Source organism: Bos taurus, chromosome 8, assembly GCF_002263795.3.
Source record: "Bos taurus isolate L1 Dominette 01449 registration number 42190680 breed Hereford chromosome 8, ARS-UCD2.0, whole genome shotgun sequence".
Classification (NCBI taxonomy): Eukaryota; Metazoa; Chordata; class Mammalia; order Artiodactyla; family Bovidae; genus Bos; species Bos taurus.
Window position 1 is genome coordinate 29,114,285 of NC_037335.1, and position 17,905 is coordinate 29,132,189.

At 38.3% G+C, this 17,905-nt stretch overlaps 1 protein-coding gene across 5 annotated transcripts in view; it reads left to right on the forward strand.

Annotated features, from left to right (window-relative positions):
* TTC39B (tetratricopeptide repeat domain 39B) overlaps nucleotides 1-13,505 on the forward strand; it is a 156,056-nt gene extending 142,551 nt beyond the window's left edge. For all 5 annotated transcript variants that reach the window (XM_002689579.7, XM_015472440.3, XM_059889400.1 and 2 more), the window contains 2 exons: nucleotides 2,605-2,721; nucleotides 5,723-13,505. In XM_002689579.7, coding sequence (XP_002689625.3) covers nucleotides 2,605-2,721; nucleotides 5,723-5,813 — 208 coding nt within the window. In that variant the 3' untranslated portion in view covers nucleotides 5,814-13,505. The remainder of the gene's footprint in view (nucleotides 1-2,604; nucleotides 2,722-5,722) is intronic.
* The last annotated feature ends 4,400 nt before the right edge of the window (nucleotides 13,506-17,905 follow it).

Genomic DNA, 17,905 nt, shown 5'->3' on the forward strand with positions numbered 1-17,905 from the left:
CGATGAAACCAGCTTGAGTGCAAATCGCGGTTTCTGGGGAATCGCTGTGAGAAAGTGATGCTTTTGTCTCTGCTGCTAACCTTTTTTCACTTGGTGTTGTCAGAAAGAGAATCCAGTAATGTTTTCTTTATTCTCTGAGAAAGAAATGATAACCTAAGTGAACATGGCTTTATGCTTTTCCGCATGGTGTTTAGAGGTGACTCACGAAAGCTAAATTTACAGCCAAGCTGACAGGTGTCTGTCTAAATTTTGGCAGTAACGTACTGAACATCTGATACTTTTTTTGATTTGTGCATTTGTCTGTCATTCATTTATTCTACCAATATTTGAGTACCCACTATGTGCCAGAAACTGTGATCCTGAATCCTAGGGTTTCAGAGTTGAATAAACAGACTAACCATCATTGTAATGATAATTTGGCAGGAAAGAACAACTGTGATAAATGCTATAACAGCTTCTCTTTTGGCAAGGGGCATTTTTCTAGGATGAATGATTATTATCCCCTCAGTAGCACTGATGATGATGTCCTGCTCCTTTGCTAATTAGAGAGTTGATCAAGGTTCTGTTGCCTGGCCCTCTTCTCTGCATCTGGATTCACAGATGCAGTTGTCTACAGGGGCCAGACAAGTAACCTTTCTGAGTGATGGTGGGAATGTGGATTAGAAGGCACTGCAGATCAGGGATATTGTGTGGTCTCTCTAAAGAGTACCGCCACTCCTGAACTCAAATTGATTATTTTTCTTGACAGTGTGGGCCCACTAGTAATAATGCCTACAATTTATCATTGAAAGCCTGGAATCTGAATTTTATGTAACATCTTCTGATTTTTAAAGCTTGGCTCAATTTTTTGGAAACCATTCTGTATACCAAATAAGTCACAGCCACAGACTTCTGCTTGACGTCTTCTGTTCGATATCATGTGCTTTCCCATCTATAGCTACTGATCCTCCTCTTCTGACCATATTTTCTGAGAATGTAGGAGGACTGCTGTCCTTATAAGAAGAGGAAAGACTCAATGTCTATTTCTCAAATTAATAACATGCTGTCTTTAGTAAATTTGTTAAAGAAGTATCCATTGAGCTCCCTCTTATTGACATTTTTATTAGGATCAAAAGGATGACTTATTTGGGCTATTTGTTGTGTCTTTTGAATCTCATAGTGGATAGTTTGCTGGTGTGTTTTATAGTTTTGGATTGTGAACTCAACTTCAATGAGTTTTATCTTGAGACTCCAGTGAGGCTAGGACTGAGGAAGAGTCTGTTTCTAAGCACTGTGCTTTTATTTCTGCCAGATGCCCCAAAGGCTTTTCTCAGCCTGGACGACTTTCATGTTAATTTTGTTGCTTAGAGGTTCTTAGATCATTTGGGCCACATAAATTTGAATTGCATGTTCAGGTGAGGACAGGCCCATTGATTATTAATTTCTTAAGGGATTTGCTTTTTTCTTCCTACCTAGAGAATAGGCCAGTCTTCCCAGATGGCGCTAGGGGTTAAGAACCCACCTGCCAATGCCGAAGACATAAGAGACGTGGGTTTGATCCCTGGGTCAGAAAGATCCCCTGGGGAAGGGCACGGCAAGCCATTCCAGTATTCTTGCCTGGAGAATCCCATGAGTGGAGGAGCCTGATGGTCTATAGTCCATAGGGTTGCAGAGTCAGACACGACTGAAGCAACTGAGCACAGAGTGTAGGCCACAGAGGCAACTGCCCTTGGCTTCCTCCTGTGCCACGAGTGGGTTCTCTACCCTTTCACGAGTAGGTCGTCTACCCTTTCTCTGATGGAGCTGGGCCCCAGCTTTACGTAGTGGTCTCAGCCCCTGCTCTACATATTATGTGGACCCAAGGTCTCACCTCCTGTGTGGACAGAGAGACACAAAGCCTTGGCTGAGACAGACCCAGGAGTACTTTGGCATCTTCAACACAATTAGAGTTCTGGTTTTGTTTTTGGTTTGAGAGTCTTCCTTATGTTCTTGTGAGCTGAGCTCTCCTTTTAAAGGGGTGTTGCTCTTATTTGTTTCAGCGCTTCTAGATATTGGGAAGTCAGATATTTCCATAATACTGCTGTAAATGGAAGTGTCGGCCCCTTCTTTCTTGACATTTTGAAGCATTATAAGACAAACAGTGTAAAGAAAGTTAAACCTTGGTGAAAAACAAGTGGAGTCATTTTCTAAATGGAGTCACTTCTGAACATGTTCATGATCTTGTCCTTTCTAGGATAATGTCTACGTGAAAAGGCAGGAAACAATGTGCAGTGCTGGATTTAGACTAAGGGATAAAATTAGAGTGACAGAGGAAATCCCTGGTGCTCCAGTGGTTAGGACTTTGTGCTTCCACTGCAGGGGCATGAGTTAAATTTTCCCTGATTGGGGAACTAAGATCCTGTATACCATAGAGTGAGACCAAAAAAAAAAGGAATATATTAAAAGCATACTGTTTATTGCCATGGTTTATTACATTCTTTAACTGTATAATGACAGCTTTTCTCTAGTAATAGACTTAGTGCTATACCTATTTTCATAAGAATGGGGAAAAATATATATGTTGAAAAAAGAATGATATGTTCTTTCTTCTGTTGAGATTTAATTACTTTTCATTCACTCTTTTAGTGAAAAGCTACTGAAGTATGACCACTACCTAGTGCCATTTACTCTGTTTGAATTGGCATTTTTGTATAAAAACCAAGGAGAAATTGACAAGGCCATAAAGGTCCTAGAAACTGCAAGGTAAGTGGTAAAGGCAGCTTTCCTTGACTGCTATGGAGTCGGGAATATCAATACTATTTTTACAACAGCAATAACTTGATACACTTAAAAATGAACGTATTAATGAAAAATTATTCATTATATTACCTTTGCTAATTTATGCTTAATTTCTACTTGTGGCTTTTGTTAGAACTGTGCAATTTTCAAGCTTCTTAATGCCTGACCCTATGACTGTTTGTTATGATTTGGGGGTACCTACAGGACAGATTTCTAACCTATTCTCTTCTGTATCAGGGGTCAGAAAACTTTTTCTGTAAAGGGCCAGTTAACACTTTTGGCTTTGTAGTAGAGGGTCTCCATTGTAAGTACTCAGTAGTATTGAAAGTGGCCATAGAAGACAATATGTAAATAAATGAGTGTGCCCAGAGTTGGCCATAATTTTGGTTATAGTTTGCTGACCTTTGGTATATTCCACCATCTCTCTCATTTCATTAAAAAGCCTCTCATTTGAAGAAGCCCTTTGAATCTTCCTGACTCTTTCTTCTTTCTGGCTATTGTGGCAATTTCATAGCACTTTATCAATCCTGGTGGACAGTGGTGCTCAGATTTCCTGTGATCGTGGTTCATTTACTGGGGACACAAATCCTGTGGTCTGCTTGCTGTGAACACTACTTGCAGTGGAGAAAGAATGCGTGATAGCTCTAGGCCATAACTAGCTTAATAACTCATTGGTTTGTTCATTTCCTTAAATTTAGCAAGTATTCACTGAGTACCTATTATGTGCCAGACACTAGAGAAGGTTCTAGACAAACAACTGTGCATCAACAGGCAATGTTTCTGCTTTCTAAATTGTGGAGTATTGGTAAATACACAGATAAGAAAAATAGCAATGATTTATGCTTCATTGAGATTTATGATATGATACAAGGTACCTGGGTATTACTTTAGACTGTTAATTCTGAAAGGTTTCCTTGAGGAGGTGCTATGTAGCTGAGATTAGCATAATTAAAGCCAGTCCTGAGAAGATCTGTCACCAGAAGACTGGATGAGGAGCATTCCTGGCTGGGGATAGGAGGGGGAGGGTATCAAGATACTAGGTTGATAACGATGCTTTACTGAAATGGGGAATACTTAGAGGAGCAGGGTTGAAGAGAGGAAAAAAAAACATGTTTCTGTTTGGACTCTGTTATTTTGAGGTGCCTATAGGTATTCATATGGAGATGGTGAATTTACAGTCATTTATATGAGCATGTAGTTCAGTGTAAAGGTCAAGGCCAGTTGTAGATATTTGAATGTCACCAGGACAGAGACAGTGATATTTAAAACTGTGGTGGGGTCATTTGGGGATGTAGCTAGAGGAGATCCAGCACAGAGCCTTGAGCTATGCAGTTATTTTAGAGATTAAATAGTAAGATTAAAGAAGTGGCCATGAGTTAGGATGACATCCTGGAGAGCCAAGTGAACAAAATGTTTCAAAAGAAGAGTGGGAGGCTGTGAAGATGGTTGCCAAGAGGTCAAGCAAGGTGAGACCAGAGAAGTGGCTGCTGAATTTGGCAGCATGAAGATCATCAGCAACTGGACAAGTAAAGTGAGAAAGTGGAGTCAGCCATTCCACTTTTTTATTTTATTAACCTAGAGATATGAGAAAGTCACTTTTAAAGTTAGTTTCTTGAGAGTGAGTATGACTGCCATTTCAGCTAACGTTCATGTATCTTCAAATCTAGCCATTAGAAAATTTGGGACTAAAAGTACTGTTTCTAAGTATTTATCATGTGGACATATTTAGTGTTATCAAACGGTAAAGAATCCGCCTGCAATGCGGGAGTCTGGGGTTTGATACCTGGGTTCAGAAGATCTCCTGGAGAAGGAAATGGCTACCCACTCCAGTATTCTGGCCTAGAGAATTCCATGGACAGAGGAGCCTGGCAGGCTACAGTCCATGGGGTTGCAGAGAGTTGGACAAGACTGAGCAGCTTTCACTTTCAAGTAATACATAAGGCAAATATATAGCAATGAAAATAAAAGACCAGTAATTCACTGAGAAAGAGAAAGACCAGCAGTGATCAAAAAGTCAACACTAACTCAAGACAGTGCTAGTGATGTCAACATAGACAAACTTCCCAATAATTTCAAGACTGTTGATTATCTGCAGTTCTCCTTGTACAGTAGGAGCTTTGCAAAGCTGCCCAGGTTAATTAGGGAAATACTCAATTACATCCTTTGAAATTCTAGTAAGATGTTGGTTTAGCTTATGAATAATAACCCTTAGCAAGGTTACCAGTAAGTAACCTTTAGACCTGTATAACATAAAGGGCTGTAGAAAGAAGTGAATGCCACTGCAGAGAAAGATATAACTCTCCCATGGGCCAAGGTGGTGTGTGTGAGAGTAGAGCCCAAGATCCAAGCCACTCCATTTTTCTGAGTCTGAACAATTCTAGCAAAGAGAAGTCAGTGCGGATGATATACGTGAAGTTTTAAAGTAATCTGTGAATTTCTAATTCCCCTCCTGACATTGTCACATCATAATTATTGACTAAACCATTGACATTTGCCTGTGAGAATTGGAGTAAGTTTGTTGTCAGTGTTCTTTCATGAGTGTGTGTGTGTGTGTGTGTGTATTTAACTTAAATTTTTTTTTGAGGGGGTGAATGATCATATTCACCTTGTTTATACGAGGTTGCCTAAAATTTCCAGTTTAGAAAAGGAGATCAGCTATTTAAAAATAGTTCACAAATTTTTTTAAGTCCTCAGCATAACCTTCTTGCTGTTTGGGAGAAGTACAAACCTTGCTATTCAAAGTAGGATTTTTAGACCACCACCTGGAAACTTCTAGAAATACAGAATATTGTCATCCCCCCCTCCACCCAGGAACAGAATCTGCATTTTAACAAAATCCACTGTTATGCATAGTGATGTTTGAGAGTAAATAAAGAATGAAGGTGAGAAGAAGGAGAGGAGGGTGGTGGTACCCTGGTTTATAAAGGAATTTTGACATTAAAATTTTATTGTTTTCTGTCTTTAGAAATAACTACAAAGATTACTCGTTGGAGTCAAGACTACACTTCAGAATTCAGGCAGCTCTTCACCTCTGGAAAAAATCGTCTTCAGATTGATCAGAACATGAAGGATGGACTTTTCTCTCAATTCATACCGGCGTATACTATAGATTAGGCCTTGTATTAAAGTGGAAAAATGATCTTGTGAATGAGAGACAAAAAACTAATTTTACTGTCAATATTTTCTATAATTTGTGTGGTTTATTCTTGGTCTACTTAAGTGTTTTTTTTTTTTCTCTATGGAATGATGATCAGTAATATCTTGAAAACTTATATTTTGCATCTTCAAAAGGAATTTCAAATTAATTTGAATTGGAGAGTGAAGAAGTCTTTTAAAGGACTCACAGGTACAATAAAGTCTAAATAGATTATTTATTTTTTTAAATGTGGAAATGAATATCATGTAGGTAGTAAATGGCTTATAACCTGAGCCATATTTAGATTTGTTGGGCAGTTAAACTTCAGAGATAGTTTGTTGCCTAGAATTTAAGTTTCAGAAAGAAAATAAGAAAAACCTACATTCAAAATAGCTTAATCTTTTTCAGAAAACTCCTGAAAAAGACAAGTAATGGGTGTGAACAGGACAGGGAACGTAGGTAATTGGTTGAAAGACCTGTATCTAGAAAAGATGAGATGTTATTATTTTTTATTCTTCATGTAAGTTAAAGGTGGTGGCATTTTTGAGAGACTGTCCTGTTTTTGAATGTACTTAAGTCTATCATCATTATAACAAAACTCAGAAAACTCCATGTATCTAAAGGGAAAATTTATATTTTGGATTATTCTCAACTTTATCCATGAGAGCTAAAAAATATACATTGATTATTTTTCTTATAAAGTTCCTGCTGCTTTAAATGATATCAATAATTTTTACACTCATAATGTTGGTGTGAGGTCTAGTTTTCTAATCTTCCTAGCACTGTGATGGTTCCTTGTAAATATCTGGACTGTGCTTAGTCCTTTAATTTGCAGACACAATCAGGGCATAGAGTGGAAGAGAGCCTGACTGTATGGTGCTGGCTCTGCTGTCAGCAGTTACCAGGGTGACCTTTAGGGAGTTTCGGCCTCTCTCCGTCACCGTATTTTCCTCATCTGTGAAATGGAAAAAGAACAGATGACTTCCAAGGTCTCTTTCAGTTTTATAATTGTAGGTCTGTGTCTTAGGTATTTATTTTCAGCAACCAATGTTAAAATGTTTAATCCAAACCATTCCCACTTGGTGTGCGTGTTATTTTACAATCACCACTGCCTGCAGCCCCACACCCCCACCCCAGCTCTCCAATATGTATATGCAGCGGCTCAGGACAAGATTGCATACAGAGCGACAAAAAAACGATTTATGAATCGATGAATCAGGATTTTGTCTTATTTTTGTTATGAAGAATACCTTGTCCTGGAAGCCTCTGCAGTTGAACAAAAACAGCCCCTGACTGGCAGTCAGGAGCCCTGCTCTGTTAGTTAATAGTTCCTCAACACGGAACAAGTCATCAGCCCTTTCTAGGACTCAGTTGCCCCAGTGGAGATAGCAACACAGAGCTTGGTGTTTGTGAGGGCTCAGTGGAATAATGTGCGTGATAGCTTTTTTGGTAAATTGAAAGGCTTTGTGAATACGAGTTGTAATAGTTACGATTTTTATGTACAGATTACAGTATCAAAACTAAAGTATTGGCTGAGTCTGTGGTCTCTGATGTAAAATGAAAGAAGCGTGGAGATTCAAACAAATTCGGATTTATTCAGTGTTTAGCACTGACATGAGCTCACATTGTGAATTTGCGCCTTGATGTTTATTTCCTATTATAAGAGCCTCTGGGCTTCCCAGGTGGCCCTAGCGGTAAAGAACCCACCTGCCAATGCAGGAGACGTAAGAGACGTGGATTCGATCTGTGGGTTGGGAAGATCCCTGGAGGAGGGCTTGGCAACCCAGCTCCAGTATTTCTTGCCTGGAGAATCCCATGGACAGAGGAGCCTGGCGGGCTACAGTCCATAGGGTCGCAAAGAATTGGACATGACAGAAATGACTTCACACACATGCACGCACGCCTAAGAGCCTGTATCCAGCAGGTATTTGATCTTATTTTCTTCACCGTACTAATTCTTGGCCAATACCGAGGATGTATTTCCAATGGAAAATGATGAATTCAACTATAGTCAGAGTACCACCCTTTCAGATAATATAGGTGGTAGATTTCCTCACATGCTATTAATATGAATTATAAAACTTTACGTGAGGACCAGACAAAAGAGGAAATAAATTAACTGCCATTACAATTAGTAGTGGAAAATCTGTTGAACAATTTCTTTAAATATTACTTGGGAAAAAAGTTTCCAAATTCCTTAGAAGAGCTTTGGTAGCATTAATTTTTTTTAATTAAAAAAAAATCTTATTGCTTTTGTGAGAAGCTATGAGTCAAAGCAAAAGTAAGTTAAAAAAATGCTGTTTCTGATGTAAAATGGAAATGGTTTAAGTTATTGGAGGTTATTTTTGTTTTAACTCAGCATTACCAGAACAAATATAAAGAATTCATATCTCCAATTAAGATTTTTCCTTTGTTATTTGTTCTTATTATATTTGTATTTTTATTTCCTATCTGCTAACCTATCCAATAGATTTTTAAATGTTGTAGTGTCATTAATGCTACAAATATTCATCTGTTTCCTACCATGTTCAAGATACCATGGCCGTACTAGTTTCCTGTGACCTCTGCTAATACTGCATTTATAGAGTTATTTTGTGACTCAGGGTGTTCTGTGAAGAATGAGTCCCGAAGTGACAATATTTTATCTGCTGTTTTAAGGGGCATTTGTAAGGAGGTTGGGCTGCCAATGTGTCTGACGGTGCAATTTGTGTAATTCTTGGTATAATTGCCTTAAAATTTTTTGTTTTTTTAAATGCAAAGCCAGAGATTGGCTTTATGTAAATTTAAGATCCTTGCCTGGAGAATCCCAGGGACGGGGGAGCCTGGTGAGCTGCTGTCTATGGGGTCGCACAGAGTTGGACACGACTGAAGCGACTTAGCAGCAGCAGCAGCAAACTTCAGATCCCTTGGAGAAGGGAATGGCTACCCACTCCAATATCCTTGCCTAGAGAATTCCATGGACAGAAGAACCTGGTGGGCTGTAATACAGTCCACGGGGTTGCAAAGAGTCAGACATGACTCAGCAACTAACAAACACAAACTTAAGACTTAAATAGATTAGCCTTTGTAATTTTGGTGGCAAGGAAAGCATGATTTCTGCTTGACAATGGAAGATCAACTGTATCAGCTCTTATATGAACATATGTTTTAATATTTCTTTGCTTCTTCTGGGTATAAGAAGGTCTCAAGTTATATAAGAAAAGGAGGTTCACTGATTCTTTGTCTCTACTACAAGTGCATAGAAGCTGTGGGTGAATTCCAGATTAATCAGTGTCAAAGATTATTAATGATCGAAACAATACAAGAGTATAACCATCTATTTTGCAAAGGAGTTTAGCAGAGTTATGTGATGATCATTCCTACCTGACCTGGAAGCTTATGGTTTGAGCTTTGAGGTCACTGTGAGTCTTTGTTCAGATTCAAATCAGTGGGATTGTGTAAAGAACAAGTTACCACCTTTCAAAGAAAAGTAAGTGTTTTCTCTTTTGAAGCTACTTTTAGAGGCAGTTACATTGTGATAGGCCCTAATAGCTGCTGCTGTTAATATTCATTATGATTTCATTTCTCATCTATTCTTTAAACCGAGTCTGTTGATGTTTCTGAATAGAGATTTTTCTTCATTTGAACTTTAAAAGTAATTTCAAAAAGATCTTTATAGTCAACTGAAAAAATTTCTGTCATTCTGATTAATTCTTCATTAATTTTTTTTGTATTTCTGTTTTTTCTTACTTAATCCGTATTTGTAAATCATAAATTCAAATACATTTAGTTAAAATAATGAAGACTCCAGTGACTATTCTGATGCCCTAAGAGTTTGTGATTCATAGGGCATGGAATGGATCTCAGAAAATGTAACCTCCCTACCCTCTCAGCACTCTTGTTTCTCCTTCAGTCCTGCTCTCCAGTTATGGTAGCCACTGGCCACATGTCACCATAGAGCACTTGGAACTTGGCACATGTTGGAATGATGCTGAGAGTCAGGGAGCATTCATTTATACATGCTTTCCCCTGTCATGCTTCCTGGGGTTCTGACTTATACCTGCTGCCTGCTGTGATCACCTTAAATCACCTGTCATGGTTCAAATATGTATCTGTGAGGTTTGCTTTTTCTGTTTTAAGTTCCCATAAACCTTCATTTCATTATATTTCATCTGCAGATAGTCATCGATCATTGGCCTGTTTGAACATTATTATTCTCTCCCTTCCTCAGTTCCTTATATACTAGACTGAGAGATTTTATTTTTAGGATTATTAGCTTAATCTGACTTTATAGACATTCCTTATTTTTTGAGATGTAACAGCACAAACTCTTAGTTTGTAGACGAAGAGACTCTCACTTTTAAGATGTTAGATTATATGATTAAAATATTTTCTAGGATTAACATTATTCTGAAGATTTGGGTGACCCACTTCAATCTCCTTATATTATTAGTGTTTCAATATCGACTCAGCTAGGCTAATATTCTCCTTTAAAAATTTTAGGTACTAGTTACCCATTTAGAGAATAATTTGGCAAATAGTTTATTTAAAGATGTGTATTTGTCTTTTGCTGCTTATTATGTTTAATATGTGTATGATACCTAAGTGATATGCATACATGTAATTGACATATTTTAAAGCTCTTTAGACATTTCCTATGGGGCTTCCTTGGTGACTCAGTGGCAAAGAATCCACCTGCCAATGGGAAGGCCCCCTGGAGAAGGAAATGGCAACCCACTCCAGTAGGAAATCCCATGGATAGAGGAGCCTGGTAGACTGCAGTCCATGGGGTCACAAAGAGTCGGACATGACTTAGTGACTAAACATTTCTTGGTCAGATACATAAATAGGCAGATAGAAAACAGCTTCAGTTCAGTTCAGTCCAGTCGCTCAGTCATGTCTGACTCTTTGCAACCCCATGAATCGCACCACGCCAGGCCTCCCTGTCCATCACCAACTCCCAGAGTTCACTCAGACTCACGTCCATTGAGTCAGTGATGCCATCCAGCCATCTCATCCTCTGTCATCCCCTTCTCCTGCCCCCAATCCCTCCCAGCATCAGAGTCTTTTCCAATAAGTCAACTCTTTGCATGAGGTTGTAAAAGTACTGGAGTTTCAGCTTTAGCATCATTCCTTCCAAAGAAATCCCAGGGCTGATCTCCTTCAGAATGGACTGGTTGGATCTCCTTGCAGTCCAAGGGACTCTCAAGAGTCTTCTCCAACACCACAGTTCAAAAGCATCAAGTCTTCGGCACTCAGCCTTCCTCACAGTCCAACTCTCACATCCATACATGACCACAGGAAAAACCATAGCCTTGACTAGATGGACCTTTGTTGGCAAAGAAAACAGCTTACAAATATTAAATAGATAATATTATTTTGTACTGTTCTTTCAGAAGGAGTACAGGGTTTTCTCCCATTTTCCATTCCCCTAGACCAATTATTTACATATTTTTTCTTTATATTATTAGATTGCTTGTTGTAAAATCCTGTTTCTGCTCCTCATTGTTGGTAGTTTTGTCTTTTAAACATCCCTTAGATTTAGTTATTTTAGAATGTTGAAGTGTAATGAAAAGGACACACCAGAATTTAGCTTGAGGAGTAATAACTTCTGTGTTGAGTGGTTGCTGTTTGACCTTGGTGTTAAAGTCCATTCCAGTCTGTTTATAATTTTGTAACCACAAAAAGAAATGATACAGGGGCTATGTAGTAGATTGAGAAGGCTGAGCAGGTTCTTGGCCTGGTCTATCCCATAGGACAGTGTGGATCTAGCTTCACAGGAAGTCCAACCTTCATTCTGTCCAGTTTACAGATGTGTCAATGTAGTAATACTATAACATGACTCTGTGTGGAAGAAATTAAAGCAGCCACCTCACTGTATTTCACTAATAAAGAGAGTATACCAGTGCCTACAGATTAGATATTTCATAGGAAAACTAAAGGTACTTTAATACCTTCATTAAGTAAAACCTAATTGCATATTAATATATAATGTACCTTATATGTTAATCCAGTAGTTCTTAGACACACGTAATTTAAATGATGAATATAAGGGATGCTGGTATATCCCAGTGGGAGCTTTTGTTTTACTGCTACTTAATATTTTTTTTAATAAATTAGTTTTAAGTTTTTAGTTTGTGTTACATCATTTAGGGGAAAAAAAGTTAGTCTCAGCGTAACAGAACTGAAACCAGAGAAACCAGATAAAATGAACATGTTAAAGAATATTGCTTATTTCAGTTTTAAAGGAATTGCATTATTTTGAAGTGCTGGAAGGTCTTCCTCATTTCAAGGGAAGACTCTCCCTGCTTTAGAGTCATGCATTTTAATTCATTCTTGTCTATTGGAGCCAAGTGTCCAGGTGGCAACTTTGGGTATAGTAAAAAAGTTTAAATAGTTTTTGTTAGTTCACTTTTTTTCTTGAAGTGATTTTTTTCTTCATAGTGGACAAATGTTTCCTATATAGTGCTTTAAGAAAGTAATTTACACATAAAGAGAGATTATGGTAAACATTATAAATCTTAGGCTATTACTTTAATGGCTTCCAAAGACAGTACCACTGGGTTCTGTGTAACTAAGATTTGTGGAAGGAGAACACATGTGTTTCACTGTTACGTGCTATCCAGAAAAATTACTTAATTCTCAACAGTGTATTGCATTCTCGTGTTATGTTAGGGGAGAATTTTATAGCTAAGTAGTTTATTTAAAAATATTTTCTTCCTTTGCTAACTGCCAACATCCGAACACCTGAATGAATACCAGCAGATTCATTTGTATACTAGTGTTTTAAAATATTTATTTGCAGATGTTTATAGAACTCTTGAATTTTTTGATGTAAGTTGCTGAATCATATGTAAAAGCAAAATATATATTTAATAAGTGAGAGGTATTATTTTATTACTGAGGCTTATTTCCAAAGCAAATTTATTTTGTAGGTACTTCACTTGGAAAATTTTGCTTTGACTTAAAATGCACAAACAAATCTGTCTAGAGATCTGGTCACCTAAAAAACCTTCATGTTACCTTGACATGTAGGGGGATTTTAATTACAGGCCATAGCGTTTTTGCAAATCACTGTTGGTTTCCTGTTGAATCATCAAACCTACCTGTACGTACCTTAAAATGTAATGTTTTATTAGTAAACATTTTCAGCATTTTACCTCACTTTTTCTCTTCTCATTACATTTGAACTTAAATCCTGTCTTCCCCATTCCCTGTGGTCACAGTTTTACAGAGCAAAATATGTTTAGAAATGGAAGGTGTGACTTCTAGGCAAGAGGAATGTGTTTAGTAGCATCCATCTGCTGATCAAGTAGGCATTGGATCTGGCATTAGAAAGTGAAATGGCTTGTAGGTTTAAAAGCATTTTATCAGTATAAGTCAAGAAGAAAGAAGAAAACTGAACTTCTGATGTTTTTAATATCAAAACTGTGTTCCAAAATGGGTGTTCATTTGCTGATTTTGTGTAATGTTATCATCTATGATGTGTAAGCTCATGCTGATGTGAGATATAAATTTTCAACATGAAGACATCAATTCCTGTAGCCTATATTTAACATTAAGACATTTTTGAAAACAAATATCATCTTAGAAACTGTATTTTTAAGTGCAAATAAATCAGCCCATCTTGAAAGTCAGTGTTTTATTTTTCATTCCTTAGTATTTATAGAATACTCTGCATTATTAGATGTGTGTTTAAGTTGCTGGATACTCTTGGGATTTTTTATTTTCATATTGATTTACTGGTTTACCTACAATGTGCAATTGAATTATTATTTAAATAAATTACACTTGATAGAATTAAAGTCTTCTGGTTGGTCTACATGTGAAAGATGTACACAGCACCTGTTTTGCTGATATTTAATTGTAGTGTGATGTACACTTGAATGTTTGTTTCTTGGTAAGATGGTCTTATTTATAGCTGATTTATAGTATTACATGAGTTTCAGGTGTACAGCATGGTGATTCAGAATTTTAAAGGTTATACTCCATTTATAGTTATTATAAAATATTGGCTATATTCCTTGTGCTGCATAATATATCCTTGCAGTTTATTTTATATATAATAGTTTGTATCTTTCAACCTCCTATCCCTATCTTGCCCCTGCCCCCTTCCTTTTCCCCACTGGTAACTATTAGTTTGTTCTCTGTATCTGTGAATCTGTTTCTTTATATTCACTAGTTTGTAGTATTCTTTAGATTCCATATATAAGTAATGTCATATAGTATTTGTCTTTCTCTTTCTGACATATTTCACCAAGCATAATACTCTCCAAGTCGATCCATGTTTACAAATGGCAAGAATTTATTTTTTATGGCTGAGTAGTATTCCATTATTCCATCTTGTGTGTGTGTGTGTACACATCTTCTATATCTATTTATCAGTTTTTGGACACTTGCTTCCATGTCTTGATTGTTGTAAATAATGCTGCTATGAACATTGGGGTGCATGTATCTTGTTGAATTAGTGTTTTAATTTTCTTTGGATATATACCCAGGAGTGTAGTCGCTGGGTCATATGGTAGTTTTATTTTTATTTTTTTGAGGAATCTTCAAACTGTTTTCCACAGTGGCTACACCAATTTACATTCCCACCAACAATGTAAGGAGGGTTTGCTTTTCTCCACATTCTTGCTAACATTTATTTGTGTTCATTTTGATGATAGTCATTCAGACAGGTGTGACATGGTATCTCTTTTTGGTTTTGATTTGCATTTCCCTGATGACTAGAAGTGTTGAGCATCCTGGTAAGACTTTAAAAAAAATCTTTGCGGGCATGTGTAAAGGCCCTTCACTGTGCTTGCTATGTTCTTGGCTGAGCAATGAGCATGCAGTAGTAAATGGATGATACAGTTATCTTGAAGGGGGGATTGCCTTCTCGTTCATCTTTTTATAATCTGTTTCGTAGTTCAGAGATTTAGGTCAGCTGCTAGTATGTCCAATTTTAGGAGGAATCTTTAGCATTTGTGTTTCACAGTAGAAAAAAATTGATCTCTGGAAATCAGAAGGTCTGTATTTGAGACTGAACTTATCTAGGAAGTGACATGTGATCTCCTCCTCAACAACTGAACTTCTCTGAACGTTGCTTAACACCTCTGTAAAAAGGGGTTGATTCCACTGCCTCATTCAGCTCTAGGGAGGATCAGAGGAGGAGGTAGGTGAGAACCAGGGCTAATTCAGCATCAAATGGGTGCTTCTACTCCTCTGGTTGAGTTAGTGAGTGAAAGTGAAGTTGCTCAGTCGTGTCCGACTTTTTGTGACCCCATGGATTGTAGCCTACCAGGCTCCTCCGTCCATGAGATTTTCCAGGCAAGAATACTGGAGTGGATTGCCATTTCCTTCTCCAGGAGATCTTCCCGACCCAGGAATTGAACCGGGTCTCCCACATTGTAGGCAGACGCTTTACCGTCTGAGCCACCAGGAAAGTCCCGGATGAGTTAGAGCAAGCTAAAATCTGTCACAAACCAGGTGTTCCTGCCAGAGGGTGGTTTTTCCTGTCATGATTCAGCGACCCAGGTTCTTTCAGTCCTGTGGCTCTGCCGTCTTCTATGCATGGCTGCTAAGATCACTTTCTTCTTTAGCATCAAGCTGCCAAAGGGGAAGAAGTATGGAGGGTGGTATGCGGGGCTTGGTGCCTATCATCTTCTGCATGTTCTTATTCCATTGGCTAGAGCTCAGTCAGCTTGGCTTACCTAATGACAAGAGACGCAGAGAAATGTGATCTAGCTGGGGGCTCACAGACAAGGGGAAGTGGTGTGTGGGAAGCAGTTAGCCTGTCTCCGCCACATCCCCATTTAGGCTGTATCCACCATGGTTTTCCCAATGTGTCCTTGTTTTCATGTCGGTCTTTTGGTTTTTGGTATGAGCAGTTTGATGGGTTTGGGGACGCGTTAGTTATAGCTCTTTGGGTTGAAAGTAAAGAAATCAACTTGAGCTACTTAGGGTAAAAACAAAAACTTGAGATGTAGTATATCTAGACAGATAAAGGGGGTCTCGTGGAACCTAGGGGAAGGAATATGGAAAATCCTCAGGAAGTATTTGAATTCAAATTAGAATAGCTTTAGAGTCTGTTTTTTTTTTTTTTTCCTGTCTTACCTGGTCATCCACTTCCTTTTCAGAAGATGAACCTCTGTTTGTGGTTCACAGGCTACATGATGGGAGGGAGATGTCCACAACAAAGGATTGTTTTTCCCTCGTGCTCCATCTCTATTCCAGGTCAGTGAAGGATCCACCCCACATTGTCCTCATCCAAGGCCCTGAGCTATTGAAATCTTTGCCTTCTGGTGTAAGAGGGGAAGGGAGCATGGTATATAAGAAGTGGTTCTAGGGCATTGATTGTGTGGTGACAGATGGTATCTAGACTTAAGGTGGAAATCATTTTGTAGTGTATACAAAGATTGAATTGTTATGTTGTACACTTAACATTAATATAATGTTATGTACTATCTTTACCTCAATAAAAAATAATGCCTCTACCTGGAATTTTGAACATATTTCACGTTCAAAGCAAATCACAGAGCTTTACCTAATTTCAGCAGGGTGGGAAAGTGCAGTCCTATATTGTGCTTGGAAGGAGAAATATCAGAAATAGTTGTAGTAACCACCGTGGTGTAGATACTTGGTTCACTCTCCTTCCTGCACACAAAATAAACTCATTTCTGCCCCAAGGGAGATAAGCCTGTCCAGTTGTGGCATATTCATGACGTGCTCTGTGGTTTCTTTCTTTCAAATCCAGATGCGCCTCTGACTCATCTGGGGACCATGAACTAAAAACTGATTTGCCCTCTATGCAAAATTTACATACTGGTTGAATAGAGGCAGGATCATCGCAATAAACACTGCCATTCTGAAAATGAAAAGCAGAGTGTGGGAAACACAAAGCAAACACTGTCACAGTTCTAAAATCCCGTCTTTTGAGGCTCCTACCTTGGGAATGGAGGTGCTTCTTGATTAACCTTGATCCTGTTTCCTGAGAGGAGGGCCCTCATCCATGGTTCTCTGGAGCATCTGCCTTCACCTTCTGAGAGATGATCGTTGTCCATAATTTTTTGGCCACATCTGAAGTGACCATCAGGGGAAATTGTCCTCCTTAGGAACCGAGCAAATTTCTCAACCCTTTCCTGCCCCATGTTGGGACTAAAGAATCACTCTATCAAAAAGTCGCATCTCTTTCAGTGCAGGTAATTCTTTGGCAGTGCAGTTCTCTCAAAAATTTAGTGTGCTTTTTATCTATTTGATTCAGCACCAAGGTATTTCTAAGACATTCTTTTCAGGGACTTCCCAGGTGGTCCAGTGGCTGAGATTCCGCACTCCTAATGCAGGGGTTCCAGGTTTGATCCCTGGTCGGGAAACTAGATTGTGCATGCCACAACTAAAGATCCTGTGTGCCACAGCTAAGACCCTGCACAGCCAAATAATAGACGTTTTTCTCATTTCCGTATCCAACTTCCCTTGACTTAATTGACTAAACATATTACTAATATTGATGTGAGTCAATACCTTCTCGGGAATTGATTTCTGTATTCATCAGAATGGGCTTGGATATGCCATAGTAACAACCAACCTACTAACCAATTCTCAGCCACTTAAAATAACAGTAGTTTATTTCTTGCTTATGCTGTATGTGTATTTTAGGTCAATAGTGAATCCTGTTCACTTTTGTAGAGGCCATTGGAACCCTCACCATCTAGAATGATACTCATTACTATGGTAAATTACACACCAACTTTTAAAAATACCTTTATTGAGCTATAATTTAAATGCTGTATAGTTTATTCCTTTGAAATATACAATTCTAAATATAGTAAATGTACAGTCTTGTGTCACCATCACCACAGTCTGATGTTAGAACATTTCTGTCACCTCAAGATTTTCCCCTTGCCTATTTGCTGTCAATCCCTACCCCTACAACCTCCTGGCCCCGGGGAAACATTGACCTGTGTGTCTCTATAGTTTTATCTTTGATATAAGCTGGAATCAAACAAAATATGGTCCTTGGTTTCTGGTTTCTTTCACTTAGCATTATGTTTCTGA